The sequence below is a fragment of the Acomys russatus genome, chromosome 17 (assembly GCF_903995435.1).
Source record: "Acomys russatus chromosome 17, mAcoRus1.1, whole genome shotgun sequence".
NCBI classification, from domain to species: domain Eukaryota; kingdom Metazoa; phylum Chordata; class Mammalia; order Rodentia; family Muridae; genus Acomys; species Acomys russatus.
The window spans coordinates 25,684,130-25,703,987 of NC_067153.1; the positions used below are offsets into that span (position 1 = coordinate 25,684,130).

The 19,858-nt window shown below is 40.8% G+C and overlaps 1 protein-coding gene across 4 annotated transcripts in view; it reads left to right on the plus strand.

Moving 5' to 3' along the window:
- Positions 1-15,715, plus strand: part of Zhx1 (zinc fingers and homeoboxes 1) — a 34,574-nt gene extending 18,859 nt beyond the window's left edge. For 2 of the 4 annotated variants that reach the window (XM_051159640.1, XM_051159641.1), the window contains exons 3-4: positions 1,799-1,877; positions 9,232-12,170. In XM_051159640.1, coding sequence (XP_051015597.1) covers positions 9,456-12,077 — 2,622 coding nt within the window. In that variant the 5' untranslated portion in view covers positions 1,799-1,877; positions 9,232-9,455 and the 3' untranslated portion in view covers positions 12,078-12,170. Of the gene's footprint in view, positions 1-1,798; positions 1,878-9,231; positions 12,171-15,261 lie in introns of those variants that run through there. The other 2 variants (XR_007832184.1, XM_051159642.1) reach the window with 2 other exon arrangements.
- The last annotated feature ends 4,143 nt before the right edge of the window (positions 15,716-19,858 follow it).

Below are 19,858 nucleotides of genomic sequence, written 5' to 3' on the forward strand. Positions count from 1 at the left end.
TGAGAAGCAGATCCAAAACAATGTCCTAAGACACACCTGAGCACACCTGCTCAGGGATGGGGTCCTGCCACCTCTGAAAACAATGTCCTAAGACACACCTGAGCACACCTGCTCAGGGATGGGGTCCTGCCACCTCTGAAAACAATGTCCTAAGACACATCTGAGCACACCTGCTGGGGGATGGGGTCCTGCTACCTCTGAAGAACTTTATGTAACTTTTTTTTTTTTTTTTTTGGCCTTAAAAATAAAAAGAAAAAGAAAGCATGCTTCCAGTTTGAGCTAGGCATGTCCTGCAGTCCAAGCACTCAGAGTGAAGTCAGGATGGTGGCTAAGGCAGAGGAATGTTACGTCTGAGGCCAGTCTGGGCTTCTATAGCAAGACCCTGCATCAACAAACAAAAAACTCAGCTTATTTAGTTGATCCTATCTCAGAACTAACACTAGCATAAAAATAAACTATTATTTGTTTGCAATTTTAATTCCTTAAAACTATTATTTGTTATATTTTATAGGAAAACAATATCAAACTATTACGGAAAATATATAAGTATCATATACATTCTACTGTAACATATGAAAGGCCCATTTAAAAATATTTTCATTTAGTCCTTGTCCAAAAGTATACATATTCCTCCTAATAATTATAATTAATATAATGCAAATTTATTTATATCATAAAATACATACTATTTAGATAAATTCTTTCCATGTTCTTTGTAGTTACTTTTTAATTTTTGGAGGGCAGGGGTTTCAAGACACAGTTTTTCTGTGTTGTTCTGGAACTCAGTCTGTAGTACAGGATGGCCTAGAAGTCAGAGATCCACCTGCCTCTGCCTCCTGAGTGCTGGAATCAAAGGTATGCACCACTACTGCCACCTGGCTGTTGTTATCTCTTTCAATGGCAGTGCAACAAAGGACTTTTATCAGCTTTTAAAACCTATTTCTCTGGGGCTGGAGAGATGGCCTCAGGGGTTAAGAGCACTGGCCCATACTGTGGTTCACAGCCATCTGTAACTCCTGTTCCTGGGGATCTGGTGCCCTCTTCTGACTTCCATAAGGACTAGGCACACACAGACACACATGCAGGCAAAATGTTCATATAATAAAAATGAATAAAGAAAAACATTTCTCTATGGATCCATGAACTTCCCAAAAGTTATTTTAGTACAGTGCTTAATTATTTAGACACTTTTTACTATGTTTTAGGACCCAGTGTTGTAGGCCCAGGATGGCTGGCCTCTAACTACTTTTATAGTAAATAGTACAAGGCCTGAAGTTGATTTGGAGCCACTTTTAGTCGAACTCCAGAGGAGGAGGTGTTTGTTACTTGCAGTGACTTCTCTACAGCAGCTTTCCTGTGTTTGTGTTATTGCCTTTTGTGTGTGTGTGTGTGTGTGTGTGTGTGTGTGTGTGTGTGTGTGTGTGTCTATGTATGCTGGGACTTCAGGAAGGCCACTCCATGCTCACCTAGCTTTAGGGGTTTCCAGAGATCTGAGCTCTGGCCTTCATGTTCCTGTGGCAGGTGCTTTATCACTGAGTCATCTCTTCACCCTTATAGCTATGTTTATTTCATTGAGATAGGGTCACCATGTAGGTAACCCAGGCTGGCCGCAAGCCATGTAGCAGAGGATGACACTGAACCTCTTATTCTCTTCTCAAGTGCTGGGATTACAAGCACGCACCCAGCTCCATAGTAGTAATCTCCTGCTTTTTAATTAAATTTGTGTCTTATCAGCTGGTTAAGTTACTTTCAAAAAGAAAATTTTATAATATGCAAATGCTATCTTTTATTCTCCCAGATTTTTTGAGAGAGGGGAAGACAACTAAACTCTTTCTGCATATGAGCTGTGAAGAAAACACCTCTTGTTTGCCTTTGAGGTAGGTCATCCCTGTTTCCCCGAGAAGGCTTCTCTGTGGCTGTGCTTTATATGGTTCCTGCTAATTTCCTGTTATTGGTCAGAGCTATTCCCAGTAATGTCTGAAGGCCACTTTCCCTCACTGCCTTGCTAGTGGCTGAGTGGAGGCGGACTGTCTTGGTCACCTGGCATCCCTAGTGCATGACACAGTACCCAGCACATGGTTGACACTCCAACGTTGTTGAATGAAGTTTTTGAAGAAGCTTGCTTTTATAGGTGAAAACAGTTAGTTGAGTATCTTTTCCAGAGAACAACTCTAAATCCCATGGTTTTATGTTGTCCCACACAGCCTCTGTGAATTAATTAATCTATGTCTGAGCTTCTTCTTCCATGAAATGGGTCACTTGTCCTAAAATTATTGTTTCCTAGAAAATTTTTTTGAGACAAGGTTTCTTTGTGTAGCCTTGGCTGACCTGGACTTGCTTTGTAGACCAGGCTGACCTTGAACTCACAGAGATTAGCCTGCCTCTGCATCTCGAGTGCTGGGATTAAAGGTATGCATCACCATGCCTGGCAGGAAATTATAACTTTAAGAGCCTTGAAGATTATTTTACACACACACACACACACACACACACACACACACACACACACACATATTGTGCACATGCACAAGTGCAAACCAGAGGATAATCTTGGCTCTCATTTCTCAGGTGGTGTCCACTGTGGTTTTTCAGGCAGGATTTCTCATTGGCCTGGAACTTGCCAAGTACCCTATGCAGGACAGGGAACTCCAGTGATCTGTTTGTCCCCACTCCTTCTTGCTGGAATTTGAAGTGCCCCACCATGTCTATGTCTGGCTCTATTGTTGTTGTGGTTATTGCATATTGAACTCAGTTCTTGTTCTTGCTCAGAAGACACTTAACTGTCTCTATCACTGCCTTTTTTTTTCTTTGATCTATTTTTAGACTAAATACGTGTACATAATTGAGCCATTTGGCCAAATCCTGAAGCTTTGGGGATGTTTGGATTCTCATATTTTCTTAAGAGGCTTATGGGGCTGGAGAGATGGCTCAGTGGCTAAGAGCATGGGCTGCTCTTCCAGAGGTCCTGAGTTCAATTCCCAGCAACCACATGGTGGCTGACAACCATCTATAATGTGATATGATGCCCTCTTCTGGTGTGCAGGTGTACATGCAGGCAGAACACTGTATACATAATAAATAAATAAAAACTTAAAAAAGAAAGAACTGTCTTATTTACTTTTCTATTGTGACAAAACACCATGACTATAGGTAACTTATAAAAGAAAGCATTTAATTTATAAGTTTGTGCCAGCATGCTGAGTTGAATCTTTATTTAGTTCCAGAGGGTGAGAGTCCATGACCATGGTGGTGGTAGTGGTGGGGCATGACAGCAAGTGGGCCAGGCGTGGTACAGGATCAGTAGCTGAGAGCTTACATCAGATCCAAAATTATGAGGCAGAGTGCTAACTAGGAATGGTATGGGATTTTTCCCCTTTTATTTTAGAAATTATAATATATTTACATCATTTCTCCCCTCTCTGTACTCCCTCCAAACCTTCCGTCATTGCTCTCTTTAAATTCTTGGTCTTTTTAAGTTATTGCTATATGTTTCTAAGTATATAAGTAAATATATTCCCACACATAACCTTCTCAGTCTGAATAATGCCATTTGGTATCAGAGAACCAACTGATCTGCTCTCCCCTGGAGAAAACTTTCTCCCACTCTCGGCATTCCTTAGTTGCTATAGTTCGTTATGCAGGGTGAGGCCTTGTGAGCGGTCCTTGTTAGAGATCTTTGAAGAGAACCCACAACTACTACTTTACTAAATCAACACGATCTCTAACTGTATTCTAAACGTGTGTCCTTTTACCCGCAGATTGAGGATGGCCCTCATTCCTTATCAAGCATGGGCTTTGGAATCCTCAAAGCCCACCGTAGTAGCACACCTCCTCTAACAAGGCTGCACCCAAAGCTTCCCAAACAGTTCCATCAACTGAGGACATAGGAGCCTATTTTCTCTCAAACCACCACAAGGACAATTTAAATACTATCCAGATTCCAGTTTTGTTAGCAAAACAAAGAGAAGGTGAAGGGAAGTTGTAGCGAGCAGCTTTGGAGGAGGGAAGAGTCTCAAAGGCCAGCATAGCTAAATACAGAAGTCCCAGATATGGAGCAGTCTGAGTGTCTTGAGGTAAGTAGGTTGCTTTTTGTCTTTTAAACCACAGCCTTAGAAAAATTGCGGTGGGGGCAGTTTCCATATGTAGCCCAGTCTGGCCTTGTGTTCACCATGCAGACCTAGAGCTGGTGATTCTCCTACCTCAGCTTCCTTAGTGTTAGCTTCACAGGTTTGTGTCAGCATACTGCGCTAAATCCTTCCCTGTGTAGCCTTGGCTGTCCTGGACTCACTTTGTAGACCAGGCTGGCCTCGAACTCACAGAAATCTGTCTGCCTCTGCTTCCTTGAGTTCTGGGATTAAAGGAGTGCACCACTACACCTGGCTAAATCCTTTTTTTATACTTTTTAAAGATTTATTTTTATGTGTATATGTCTATATTAGTATATGCCATGACTGGGGTGGGAGAGTATCTGTGGAGGCCAGAGAGGATGTCAGATGCCCTGGAGGTGAAGTTACAGGTTGTTGTGAGCCACCTGACATTGGTGTTGGGAACCAAACTTAGGTCCTCTACACTCTTAACTGCTAGGCCAGTTCTCCAGCCTTTCTCCTTTTTTAAAAAAGGACTGTCAAGCCAGGCACGGTTCAATCCCACATGGTGGAAGGAGAAAACAAATTCCTGCAGAGTATCTTCTGATGTACACTAAGTGGAAAAATAAAGTCAAATTTGTTTACATCTGACTAGATTTTCACTTAACCAGTTATAATTAGGGAGCTGGTAGGAAAAGAAGTAAAAGCAATAATTTGATGGCCTATATATGCTATATAAGATAAAAATAAAAAATAAAAAATTAGCACAGAGAGCTTAATCTTTTCTGAAACATGAGAAAGATAAAGGGGCCTGAGCTGCTCAGTCTGTCCTCTGCGACTCCTATGGCTGCACTTTGCTCTGGCCCTAGCTTCCCAGGCCCTGCTTCTCCCTTCCTCTACTGGGGATTGCTCAAGCTGGCCTTAAATGTTTGGCCAGAAAACCACACTGATTTCACTCTAAATTGGTTTCAGATCACATGGTGCAGATGTGGCAGAATGAGATGATCTGGATGAAATTGATGGATTGTTTTGGTTTTTTAAGTTGTAAGACACAGGTTCCCAACCATCTCTTAGAGCCCTAAAGTAGAAGTGGCACCCTGGGATCCTAGGCTCCCATCAGGGAGTAGTGCAGCCTCTAGCTCCCTCAGTCAGCCAGCTACTCTATAATTCCCTTCTTTTACGAATGCACTCATTGTCATATATGCTTTTTACATGGTGATGGGCTTCATAAAGACAGTTTTGTATACGCATATCAAGGTAGACCATATTCATCCCTCCTGTTATTTTTCCCTCCCGCCTGCTGTTATTCCCACCCATGCAGTTAGTTTTGCTCCTATTCCATGTCCTATGCAAATATAAGCTTTTATGTGTCTGTATAAAACCTGGGATTCATAAAAGAGATAAAACATAGGATTTGTCTTTCTGAGATTAATTTGTCTCAGTATCATCATCTTCAGTTGTGTACATTCATAAACATAATTTGACTTATATTTTGGCTTCTCTGAGTAATTTGAAGAAAGGGCCCCCTTTTTTTCTTTTTCTTTTTCTTTTTTTTTTTCTTTTCTTCTTTTTTACTTTTATTGAATGTTTATGATTTACATGTCATGCACAAAAATCCCTCTTTTTCCCCCAGTAAAATAAAATGGACAAACAAAAAAAATCTCGTCACAGCCAGACGTGGTGGTACACGCCTTTAATTCCAGCACTCAGGAGGCAGAGGCTGGTGGAGTGCTGTGAGTTTAAGGCCAGCCTGGTCTACAAAGTGAGTTCAGGAGAGGCAAGAGAAAACCCAGAGAACATAGAGAAACCCAGTCTCAGGGGAAAAAAAATCTTGTCACAGAAGCTGTAGTGTATCACACAGTGTAGCCTTTATTCCACATATGTTTACTTTCAAATGTTCATTGCTTCGAGTCATGGGTCTGGTTTGAGGCCTACACTATTGTCACCTGATCCTCACTGGGACTGCTGTTGGATATCTCATTGTTGCTGTGTGTCAAGGAGATTCTTAATTTTTGAATCTACAGGTCTGTCCCCTTCATGTGTTCCAACAGTCATACATGGGGTAGATGTTGGGGTGAGGTCCACTCACAGCCCTGGATCAGGGCCCACTCCCTTGTCCTCAGGGCAGGGCCTGCTCTCCTGCTTTCATGTCATCAGGAGGGCCCCCTTTTTGATTTGAAAACACAATTTTGAAGACTGCTTTCAAGTAGTTTTGGAAAATAAACCTGTCTTTGATTTTTAGCTGTTAGTATACCCCCATTAAAGACAACCTCTTTCAGATCCAGAAGAATAAAGTCACAAGATCGCTTACTTTCCCACCCTTCCACAATATCCTCACTGTTCATGCATTGCTTTTCCACTTAGTGGAGCCACTGGGGGAATTCTCTCTGTTGCTTCTCTTTTTTATGGTGCTGGATATTGAACCTTCAATCTCATTGCTACCACTGAACTCTAAGGATCCCCTGATTTAATGATAAACAGCTATCAAATAGCTGTGTGATTGACAGCTTGAAAATATCAATGATTCCTATTTGATTAGAAGATACTAGTTTATAACAGCTAAATAGTTTTGAACTATAATCTCTTACAAATAAAAATTTTGTAGGAAAACGCATTTTAAATGGTACTTTCCTAGTACATGCCATTATACTTTCTCCTTAGTCATACCCATCTCCCCCTTTTGGTGGTCTTCTACCTCCAAACAGCCTTCCTTTATGCTTTCCTGCCACACATATTCCATTGCCCCCTCCTTCTCCTCCTTTCCCTTAAGAACCCTCTCTTCCTAGTCACTGTTTCCTTTATACTTCACAGCACACCAACTTTCCTACCCCCATATATGTTTATGGCATGTGTTTATATATATATATATATATACACACACACACACACACACAAGTCTTTAAATTCTGATTCTACATATGAGAGGACATAGTATTTGTAACTCTGGCTTATTTCACATTATTATGTTTTTAAAGATTTTAATTTACTATGTATATAGTGTTCTGCTTGCATGTATGTTTACACACCAGAAGAGGGCACCAGATCTCATTATAGATGGTTATGAGCTAACATGTGGTTCCTGGGAATTGAACTCAGGACCTCTGGAAGAGCAGCCAGTGTTCTTAACCTCTGAGCCATCTCTCCAGCCCATTATTTTACATTAACATAATGACCTACAGATATGTAAAATATCTTGAAAACGTCATTATTTTATTTTCTTGAGATTTATTTATTTATATATTATATGTATTGGTGTTTTGCCTGCAAGTATGTTTGTGCACTACATGTATGCAGTGCCCACAGAGGCCAGAAACAGGCATTGGATCCTCTGAAACTGCAGTTATACTTGGTCTTGTGCCACCATATGGATAGTGGCAACTGAACTGGGTCCTCTGAAAGAGCAGTCAGTGGTCTTAATCACTGAGCCATCTCTTCAGCCCAAGGTTTTTTTTCTTTCTTTCTTTTTGTTTTTGTTTGTTTGATTCTTGAGACAGGGTTTCTCTGTGTATCCCTGGCTGTCCTCGAACTCTCAGAAATCTGCCTGCTTTTGCCTCCTGAGTGCTAGGATTAAAGGTGTGCGTCATCACCACCCAGCACATGATTTCATTTTTACAAGTAGAGATTTGGACTATTAATGCTATGTGTAACTAAGCTGATGCTCTTTGTTAGGGATGTTTACTGCATCTTTCTGTGTGCTGCTTGAATCTGTTAGATGAATATGGAGTTTGTGTTTGAATGATCATATATGGAGGGTCTTAGCACCTTCAAATCTGGGCATACTGCTTTGCTTCCTGTCAGCACAGCTTCTTATCAGGCCCTTGAACTGGATTCCTTCTCCTTCAGCTTTGACAGGGATGGTGCCAGTGTATGCAAATCACTTGAAATTCTAGAGACAAATAAGTATAATCCCTAATAGTATTTATTTGAATTTGGTTTAGATTTCAGAAACACATAAACCTTGACTTAGCCTCAAAAGTTTACCTTAAGTATTTTGACTGCAAATTTATTAGAAGTATTTTTGTAATTTAAAAGTTTATCACAAGATCTACCCATTTCAAGGGTAAAGTTCAGTGATTTTCAAGCATAAGTGTTGATGTCTCAGTGTCAGTATTGTGAGTTGCAGCTATTGTTGATCATAGCAATCTGCTCTGCCCAGTTGGGACCTGTGCAACTGCTTTCTCATTCCTGCCCACTCAGGGTAATTGGCGCTTAGTGGCTAGCTGCTTCAGCACGGATTTCCTTTTTGCACTGTCAGTCAGACATGAAGGAGAGGTCAGCAGAGAAGCTCAGCTGGGCAAGTGTTAGATTGAAGATACTGGGGTCTTCTGCTTCTTGAAGAGTTTTGGGGACTGTTTATCATAATAAAGTTGTTATGGGGGTTGGGGCAGGGAAAGGACAGGACACAGTATCTCTAATAAGGAGACCACAAGTATGCAGGTACAGGTAGGGAGCAGGAGCAGAAATGTCAGCAGTGCTGTGCTCCAATATGCTTAACTCTAGACTAGAAAATAAAAGGAGAGGTGATTTATAATAAGAAGATATTACATCAGCTACACAACAAATATCCTAGAATCAAGAACAGCCTGAGTAAAATCGTGAAAATACATCAGGTGTTCTTGGGATGGCCGCATATAGGAAGAGGGAGGAAGATGTCAAGAGATGAAACAGAAAAGTGAGATTGGGGCAGAGGATGATGGGAACCACACATGCCTTAAGGAGCTTCAACCCTATTCTTTCAGCATTTGAACCCAGACAGAAGAGCAGGAAGAGCACCTAGGTGATGGGTTGAACTTCGTATGCATGCCGCTGTGATCATGTTTACAGTTCCTTCCTGTTAACAGATTGCTCCTTTACACTGGTAAAAATTTGCTTGCCACAGCAGGCGTCTTCTCTATTTTTCCTATGATCTAGCTAACTAAAAGACCCAAATAAACACATTGGGTCTGACCCCGAAGTATCATATGGTCTTCAGTCTGTTGGCTTGGAGTCAGAAGTCTATTTAGATTCTTAGGGTCTTTTCTCCTGATTCCTGTTTCACAGTATAGATCTGTATAATTGACCTATGCAACAGCTTAACATAAGTAAAATATAATAATATAATTTGATTAAAAGTCATCATCACTCATTTTAAATTTATTCCGTGTAGGTGATTGGAGTTGTGCTTCATACATTTCAGCAGTTCAGCAGTGTTGTATCTGCCAGCTAAGCTTTTTATTTGAGTGCATCATGGAAACACTATTAGTGAGACTTGTTGAGCACAAAAGTGGACTTGAAGAGCCAGAGGCCACTGTTTTCAAATGAAGGATTCCAAACAGTTTTAAACCTCAGTGCTCTTACGTCACCACTGAGATCTCCCCCACTAGAATCAAAATGGCAAGCAGACGGAAATCAACAACGCCTTGCATGGTCCTTGCCAGTGAGCAGGATCCAGATGTTGAGCTGATATCAGATTTGGATGAAGGCCCTCCTGTCCTTACGCCCGTAGAGAACACTAGAGCAGAGAGTGTGTGCAGCGATGAAGAAGTTCACGAGTCTGTGGATTCTGACAATCAGCAAAACAAAAAAGTGGAAGGGGGATATGAATGTAAATATTGTACTTTCCAAACTCCAGATCTAAATATGTTTACTTTCCATGTAGATTCAGAGCATCCCAATGTTGTGCTGAATTCATCCTATGTTTGTGTTGAATGCAATTTTCTTACCAAAAGGTATGATGCACTTTCTGAGCATAATCTGAAGTACCACCCAGGAGAAGAAAATTTCAAGCTAACCATGGTGAAACGGAATAACCAGACAATCTTTGAACAAACAATAAATGATCTAACTTTTGATGGCAGTTTTGTTAAAGGGGAGAATACAGAGCAAGGAGAATCTATAGATGTTTCTTCTTCGGGAATCTCCATTAGTAAAACTCCCATCATGAAAATGATGAAAAGTAAAGTAGAAAACAAACGCATTACAGTCCACCATAACTCAGCTGAGGACACCCCTGAAGAGAAAGAGAACGGAGTAAAAGCAAGCCAGGGAGGAAATGTAGAAAATGCGAATTCTTCAGCTTCAGAATCCAGTACAAGTACTTCCACCGTCAACAGAGCACATCCCAATCCCGCTGGCACAGTGGTGACGCCCACAGCTGTTCTTCCGGGCCTAGCCCAGGTGATAACTGCAGTGTCTGCTCAGCAGAACTCGAACTTGGTCCCTAAAGTCTTAATCCCTGTTAATAGCATTCCTACCTACAATGCTGCATTGGATAACAATCCTCTTCTACTTAATACCTACAACAAATTCCCCTATCCTACAATGTCAGAAATTACAGTTCTTTCTGCTCAAGCAAAGTATACAGAGGAACAGATCAAGATCTGGTTTTCAGCCCAACGCTTAAAGCATGGTGTTAGTTGGACTCCTGAAGAAGTAGAAGAGGCAAGGAGAAAACAGTTCAATGGAACAGTACATACTGTACCTCAGACCATAACTGTCATTCCTACACACATTTCTGCGGGGAGTAATGGGTTACCATCTATATTACAGACATGCCAAATAGTTGGTCAGCCAGGTCTGGTCCTTACCCAGGTAGCTGGAACAAACACCTTGCCAGTAACAGCACCCATTGCCCTGACAGTGGCAGGGGTTCCAAATCAAACAAATGTACAGAAGAGCCAAGTGCCTGCTGCTCAGCCTGCTACAGAAACAAAACCAGCCACAGCAGCAGTTCCATCATTGCCAAGCGTCAGGCCTGAAGCTGCACTCGTGAACCCGGATTCATTTGGCATCCGGGCCAAAAAGACTAAAGAACAGCTGGCAGAACTGAAAGTTAGCTACCTTCAAAACCAATTTCCCCATGACTCAGAAATCATCAGGCTTATGAAAATAACAGGCCTTACCAAGGGCGAGATTAAAAAATGGTTTAGTGATACGAGGTACAACCAGAGAAATTCAAAGAGCAATCAGTGCTTACATCTCACGAGTGACTCTTCTGCCACCATCATCATAGACTCCAGTGACGAAACCCCAGAGCCCCCAGCTGTAGCTGCTTCGCAGCAGAAACAGTCCTGGAACCCCTTTCCTGACTTTGCTCCCCAGAAGTTTAAAGAGAAAACTGCAGAGCAACTTCGTGTTCTTCAGGCAAGTTTTCTCAATAGTTCTGTACTTACAGATGAAGAACTAAATAGGTTAAGAGCGCAAACCAAACTTACTAGAAGAGAAATTGATGCTTGGTTTACAGAGAAGAATAAAACAAAAGCTTTAAAGGATGAGAAAACAGAGGTAGATGAAAGTAACGTAGGTAGTTCCAAAGAAGAGCCTGGAGAGAGCTCTCCTGGAGAGGAAGCAGCTGCCCCTAAGTCAGGAGGCACCGGCAAGATATGTAAGAAAACGCCAGAGCAGCTGCACATGCTTAAAAGTGCGTTTGTCCGGACACAGTGGCCGTCACCAGAAGAGTATGACAAATTGGCTGAAGAAAGTGGACTTGCCAGAACAGATATAGTTAGTTGGTTTGGGGACACCCGATATGCTTGGAAGAATGGAAACTTGAAATGGTACTACTACTATCAAAGCTCCAATTCAAGTAGTTTGAATGGTCTGTCTTCCCATAGGAAAAGGGGGAGGGGCAGACCCAAAGGACGGGGCCGGGGCAGACCCCGTGGGAGGCCTAGAGGAGGCAAAAGAATGAACACCTGGGACAGGGTACCATCGCTCATAAAGTTCAAAACTGGAACAGCAATACTTAAGGATTATTACCTGAAGCACAAATTTCTTAATGAGCAAGACCTTGATGAACTTGTCAACAGATCACACATGGGCTATGAGCAGGTCAGAGAGTGGTTTGCAGAAAGACAGAGAAGATCTGAGCTAGGTATAGAGTTATTTGAGGAAAATGAAGAGGAAGAGGAAGTTATTGATGATCAGGAAGAAGATGAAGAAGAAACAGATGATAGTGACACTTGGGAACCCCCACGACATGTGAAGCGGAAGCTTTCTAAATCAGATGACTGAAATGTAAGTGTTTCAGCCTTTGTATTAACCATCAGTCACACACATGTTTTAACAGTCACCTTGTTGGTTCAGTCATCTGTGTGTGTGTGTGTGTATGTGCACTCATGCCCGTGTGTGCATGTGTGTGTGGAGGGGGGGGAAGAGGCTGATACTGTCTTCCTCTATTGTTTTTCACTGTATTTTTGGGGGACAGCATCTTTCTCTGAACCTGGAGTTCACTGATTGAGCAATAGTAGGTGGCCAGGGAGCCCCAAAAGTTCCAAGGAGCCATCTGTCTCTGCATCTGCACTAGGATTACAGATGTGCACTGCTGTGCGTGGCTCTTGTGAGGGGTCTTGGATCTGAACCCAGGTTCTCATGTTTTTATGCAAGCACTTTAGTGACCTGAGCAGTCTCCCCAGCGCTTATCTTCACTTTTACTATTTTTTTTCTAAAACCTTTTCCCAGTCAGAGAACCAGGTGCTCTTAGTTGTGACATGTATTATTATGATATGTAGCTTCATTCAAAACATTTTAGTTTGTTTCAAAGGAAAGTAAGAGGGGAAATGGAAAACAAACACTAAAGATAACTAAAAGGTATTTCTTGTAACCTTCTGTCTACTAATGCTTCATTTTTATCTATACAAGGAAACAATTAAAAAACAAAACTAAAAAGAAGGGCACGCATACAGAAGGGAGTGACCACAAACACAAGGACTGATGGGCCTCGGGAAACCTAAGCAAAAGTAGACACTTTTTTTTCTCCATCATTGTTTCCACAAAACTTTAATAGACTTTCAGCTGGAGTTTAAGATGCATTGTGTATGCAGTTATCTTTTTCTGTTAAAAGACAAAGGCCAATTCTAGGTCCCGGGTCAGCTCACTAGTGCTTAGCGCCATCTGCTTTTGGGCAAGTACCATACAGATACAGATTTGCTGTGTGATATAAATTAACTCAGCCGTGTAACTTTTGCTCCTTGGCAAAAGATAAGCTTCCTACAGCATAGGCACTATGTTTGGATAAAAAATAGATAAAATTCCCTGCTGAATGTGGCTGCATATTTCCATGATCCTAACACATTAAGAAACCGAGGCAGGAGCATTTCAAGTTTAAGACTAGCCTGGGCTACGTAGCAAGACCCTCTCTTAAAGCAATATAAAATTTCTGTAGTCTTAAGTGTGCAAACAAATATGGTTTAAATGTGAAAAGTTTTGGTATGTTCCTTAATATATCATAGATTAAATTAAAATTTTACTATAGATGCAAATAGTTGCAACGCTCTGTGAGTTTGCATGCTGGGGAGTGAGCTAGGGGACTGTCATGCCAGGCGAGCGCCCTACCACTGAGCTACACCCTCACCTGGCACTTCAGTTCTTAATTTTTTTCGGATTCAAGAACATGGTTTATTCCTTTCTGTTCTTTGCTTTGGGAGTATTCCAGAATAAAAGCACACTGAAAACAGGGTAGTAGTCATAAAACGCCCGTATTTCCTCTCTTAGCTTAAACAGCATCTTGTCAGAAAGGGAGGGAAGGGAGCATAGACTTCGCTATGAATTTGGGTATGAGCAAAGCTACATAGCTCCTTGGCTTTGCTCTTCTCCAGCCCACTTGTATGGTCTACTATTCTACAAAGTATTTTCTCAATCGTTGGGAGGCATCTTATTGGTTTGTTTATTTTAGCAATTATTTATAGAGACGTTAATAAAGGGTACACACTAGTCTCACTTATTAACAGTTCTTTCTCCAGCTTTCTTCTCACTAACATTCCTAGGACAGAAAGTCAGATGAACTAGAGTTACACTTATTTACATCAACAGTGTAAGTCTCATTGCAGGTCAGAGAGGATCCTGTTGTCATTTTAAGTCACAAGAAGCTCAAGAGTTTTGTCGCATTATCCTGAAATCTAGCCTTTCACTTCCTCATGACATCAACACAAGCTTTGTTCTGACCCAGATACATAAAATATTTGTAGCAGGCTTTTTTTTTTCATTGCTAAACACAAGAACGTGTACTCTGCCAGATTAAATCAACAAGCTTTGTGCTGCAGTGAACTGTTGCGGCCTTTGCAGATATTTTCTGGGGAATTGTAATCATCGAAAAATGGTGAACCTTCCATACCATTTACTTGGACCTAATTTTCAATTATAGAATATGTGATTATGGATACTGATTATGGCCATAAAATTCACATAAGTCTAGTTTTCAGAAGTTTTTATTGTATGTGCTATATGTGCCTTTTGCTTTTAGAACACAAAGGAAGGCAGGCCTGAGAAAGTGGTTCAGTAGATAAAACGTTTGCCTGAATTCACGTCCCAGCACCCATCTACACCCACAGTACTAGTGACTCCAGCATGAGGAGGGAGGGTGGGGAGAGGGGCGCGGTGGGCCTCACTGCCCAGCCGCTGTAGCTGAGTCAGAGCTCTGCTGGCTTCACGGAGAGCCTATCTCCGAAATGAAGGCAAAAAAGCAGCTGAGGAACAACTCCTGACACCTGCCAACAGCTGGCACATATGCAGGAGGCATGTGCTCCTTCCCTGGGAACATGTACATAGCACACATCATGTACACAACGTAAGAAATACCTGGAACTCTAAAGTTATAAAACAAGTAGTGTGTTATAACTCATTTAATAAAATAATTTTCACTTACCAGTATAGGTTTCCTCTAAAAATTTTATTTAAATATGATCCAGCTTGCAAAAATACTTACCGAAACCTTCCCAAAATAGTTATTGCAGCTGGACACACAGAAGACAGCCCAGGATCCATTGTTCAATATGAACTTTGATGAATACACAAAGAAATGTGATAAAGAGATACTGCAGAACATGAAGTGTGTGTGTGTGCGTGTGTGTGCGCGCGTGTGTGTGCGTGCGTGTGTGTGCGCGCGTGTGTGCGTGCGTGCGTGCGTGCGTGTGTGTGTGTGTGTATTTTTTTATAGAAATACTATAGGTCTTTAGATTTCATGTGACAAGTGCTGACAATAAAGTGTCTTCCTAAAAGTCATGTGTCTAAAGGCAAATGCGGCACATGAAGAACACACCCATGGCTTACACAAACTGCACCGTGAGGTGTGTGATAAGTGAGCTCACTGTTAAAGACAGTGCAGAATGTATTTGTGGCTAACTGAGCAAAAATTACAATACAGATGTCTTTAAAGTTTGAGGGTTTTTGTTTGTTTGTTTGCTTTTCTTTTCTTTTCTAGCTACTTAAAATCCTGAAGGAGAATAAGTTCTTCAGCTCACGATGTCTGAATTACTGTGAATGGGCCCAATCCTGGATGACACTGAACATGCTTTGGGGCATACATACTCTCAAAACAGGATCCAATGTCCAAAAGAAATGGAACTTGATGCTGTGCCAAAGTCAGACTGCTGCAGTTGGGAGAAGTTCTGCAATGTAAATAGAGCGCTAATAAAAAAAAAACCTGTAAAAAGTGAAATTTTAATACAGCACATTTTTATTATGACAGGATGGAAATCTTGTGAATCTTTGACTTTCTAAGGGGTTGGTGACCACTAGAGCTTGTCCTCACAGTTAGCCCAGCTCACGGCCGTGTACGATGGGCTGTGTTGCCTGTCTTCTTTGACATGTGACTAAGCTTACAGCTTTGAGTGACCAAACATTCTACAGAGTAAAAGCTGTTAGAAATGGGGGGGTGGGAACCAAACCATATTTTACTTCTGTGTCTTATTTATCAGGTCCTACACCAAAATTAAAGCTGTATATGGGCTTGCACAGTTGCAGTGTGAAAAGCCGCCCGTGCGTGTGGTGCTGAGACAGGAAGACCCATGGCTCGCTGGCCTTCAGGACTGGACCCTTCACTAAACACTCGTGAACCACTGTTTGCATTGGCAGCACTCATGTGACTGCTCTTTATCAGAATCTGATTTGTATTTTACTAAACTCAAGCTATGCCTCAAAGGGAAAAAGAACTTAGTAGGGAGAAAGTCTAAACATTGCTCCAAACACGTGAAACAGAGTCTACAGTCAAACACATGTGATGCGTGCTGACGGGTGTGGGAATCAGGAATGCCAGACAGGCTCAAGCCAGATTTCCTCGGAATTACTTTTTCATGAAATTCTACCTTGTGTAGCAATTTCAGTGAATAGAGAAAGAAATTCCAAACCTACCCTAAGGAGTTGCGAATTAGCTTTTCATATAAGAATCAGGGGTGTTAACTCTGCTGTGCCAGACAGCTGGGACTGAGTTCCTACTGCCTGGTGACTAGACTGGTGCTGACGCTCACGCTGGGAACGACCCTTTTTGTTGTGATCATAGGACCACTTTTCAAAATGTGATTTCCTCATAGAACAAATTTTCAGTTTTATTATATTTGGACTTTAACAATTTTTTTGAATGATCACACGTAGTGGGTTTGGCCAGTTCATTTTTTTTTCTAATTTAATGAGTAATAAATACTAAGCTCTTGGTTAAATGTTTGTCAGCTAATGAGAAATGTTATGAAAAATCCTTGAATATGCATGCTGCTTTCATTTTTATAAACTTTTTATTTTTTAACTATAGCTTTATTAGCAATTCCAAATGCTGCAACTTGCTGATTTCTTCACTCAGACAGCTGGCTTTGTGGGTGGCTTTTTTCATACTACTGTTAACTTTTTTAAAAAAGAGAAGTGATGTAAAGACTGTAACAATTGAATGCACTAAGCTGTTTTTCTTTTACACATTTAAAAACTTCTTAAAGTACTCTGTATTATAATGATTAAATTGCTCCCTTTTTAAAACCACTGCTAATTTGGTCTGAGTTTTATTTGACAATAATTTTAATGTTGTCAAGATTCAATCCTTGAAATCAAGGATTGGAGATGAAGGATTTGAATATATTTACGTCGTGTTTTCTTTTTGCTATGCTAACTTTGTACAGCTGTAGATACGGTCGTGATTTTCCCATCTCTCTGATAGGCTAGATGAAAGTCCACTCTGATGTTTGCTACTTTTAAAGAAATTTATTCAACAGTGCAAAAGAACCACTATGTCCTTGAATACAAATAAAAGTTAGCCGTAATGAGCAGTTTTGAGTGATTTTTTTCTATTTTATTGAGCCTAGCTTTTAAAAAGTTGTAAAATATGCATAGAATTTGCTGTTATATTTTAAGTGTACAGTTTAATGGCACTAAGTTATATTCACAATGTTACACAATTGTCACTGTTATTTCCAAAACTTTTTCATCATCCTATACAGAAATTTGTAACCATTAAGCAATAACTGCACATCCCCAGCTCCTGGTAACCTCTGGTCTACTTTGTGGTCTATGAATTTGTCTATGCTTGATATTTCTCTCTCTCTCTCTCTCTCTCTCTCTCTCTGTCCCTCACTTTCTTTCTTTCTTTTTTGAGACAAGGTTTCTGTAGCCTTGGCTGCCCTGGACTTGATTTGTAGAACAGGCTGGTCTTGAGCTAGACCTCACACTGCCTCCCTGAGTGCTGAGATTACAAGTGTATGCCACTATGCCTGGTGCCTATGCTTAATATTTTAAGTAAGTGGATACACACAGGTGTTTCTTCTGTGATTGGCTTATTTCACTTGGCATAATGTTGTCAAGGTCATCCAGGTGTGACATATAATGTTCCCTTTTGATGGCTGAATTACAGTTCATTATGTACTAATTTTTATCTATCCCCTCATCTGTTGATGGATACTTGGGATGTTTCCACCTTCAGGTAATTATGGTTAATATTGCAGTGAACTCTGTCTGGCCTGTACGTCTCTGCTGAGTCCCTGTTTCAAGTTCTTCTAGCTATACGTCTTGGAGTAATACTCATATTTATCTGATAAATTCAATGCGTAATTTTTTAAGGATAAAATTTTAAGTCCATCCCAAGCTGGTCTCCGACTCACTGCATTGGTCAGGTTTGTTTTGAACCGACAGTCCTATTGTTTCCTTATTTTGAGAGCTAGGGTTACTGGAATGTGCCACTACAACCCATCATTGTATTTGCTTAACTTTCTGAGGAATCACCAACTCATTTACACAGTGCCAAAATGTTTCCCAAATGTTTCGGTGCACTTTTGTGGTCTGCACTTCACAGATCACCAGCAATGTAGAAGAGTTCTACTTTCTCCCATCTCTCCCCATACCTTTTTCTTTCAGTCATTAAAAGTATTATATAATCAACATAGAGCAGGGAACATGATAGCCATCTTGGCTGTGAAGTGATTATCATTATGGTTTTGACTGGCATCATAATGTCATCATCTTTTCATGTGATGACAACATGACTTTTTTTGGCAAATGTCTGTTCAAGTCCTTTGCTTGGTTTTTAATTGGGGTATCCCTTTGTTGTCAAGATCTAGAAATGCTTTGTATAATCCGGTGTTATAAGCTTATCTGAGATACAGTTTGCAAATATAGTCAATCCTCATTATTTGTACATTCTGTATATGCAAACTCTCCTACTCATTAACATTTATTGGCAAACCTTAACTCAATATTCGGTGCACTTTTGTGGTCATTTCTCTATGTGCACAGAATAGCAAAATACCTGTGTTGTCTGAGCATATTCTCAGCTGAGGTCAACTAAGTAGCACTCAACTCTCCAAATGCAAAGAAACAAACAGCCTTTTTGTAGTGTTATGTTTAGGATTTCTGTGCCTTTTTTCCCTGGTGATTTCATTCTTTAAAATAGTTCCGAAGTGTAATGCTGGCTTGCTGCCTAGTAAATGCAATGAATCTGCCTTCAGCCATGTGGAGAAATGCATCCTAACTAAGCTCAATTCCAGCAAAAGCTGCCATGCTGCTGCCCACTAATTTAGTGTTAGAGAATAGTACGTGTTAAATAAGGTGTCTTTAAACAGAAATATATAAAGCAAATTTAGGGATTAATTGATGAATATATGGGAGGACCATAGGCTTATATTTTGTTTTTCTGATTTTTTTTTTTTTTTTTTTTTTTTTTTTTTTTTGGCGTGTGTCTTATGTAGCACAGGCTGGCTTTCAAATTACTGCAGAACTATAGAGGACTTGAATTCTTTTCTTCTTTTTTATGTGCATTGGTGTTTTGCCAGCATGTATGTGTGTGTGAGGGTGTCAGATCTTGGAGTTATAAACAGTGTGAGCTGCCATGTGGGTGCTGGGAATTGAACCTGGGTCCTTTGGAAGAACAGTTAGTGCTCAACTGCTGAGCCATCTTTCCAGCCCCAGGACTTGAATTCTTGATCCTCCTTACCCTTACTTTTCAAGTTCTGGATGAAAGGCATGTCATCACATCTTTTTCAGTATTTTCTGTTGAGATTTATTGGTATTAGTGTTTTGTGTGTGTGTGTGTGTGTGTGTGTGCCTCTCTATGGATGCCTACACATGAGTTTAAGTGTCCTGGGAGGTCAGAGGCATTAGATTTCCTGAAGCTGGAGTTACAGGAAGTTGTGGATCTTCTTCTTCTTCTTCTTCTTCTTCTTCTTCTTCTTCTTCTTCTTCTTCTTCTTCTTCTTCTCCTCCTCCTCCTCCTCCTCCTCCTCCTCCTCCTCCTCTTCTTCCTGCTTCTCCTCCTCCTCCTCCTTCCTTCTTCTTATAGATGGGGTTTCTCTGTGTAGCCCTAGTTGTTCTGGAACTCACTTTGTAGACCATGCTGGCCTCGAACTCAGAGATCCACCTGTCTCTGCCTCCAGAGTACTAGATTAAAGGCATGTGCCACCATAACCTGGCTCTATTCAGTATTTCTAATGTGATTTTGTGTAATATAAGCACCGGGAATAATGAGAATTGGTTGTAATTTTCCCATTGTGGTGCTTATATTTTCACTTTATTGGGAATACACAAATGTAAAATGTTTATGAGTCTAA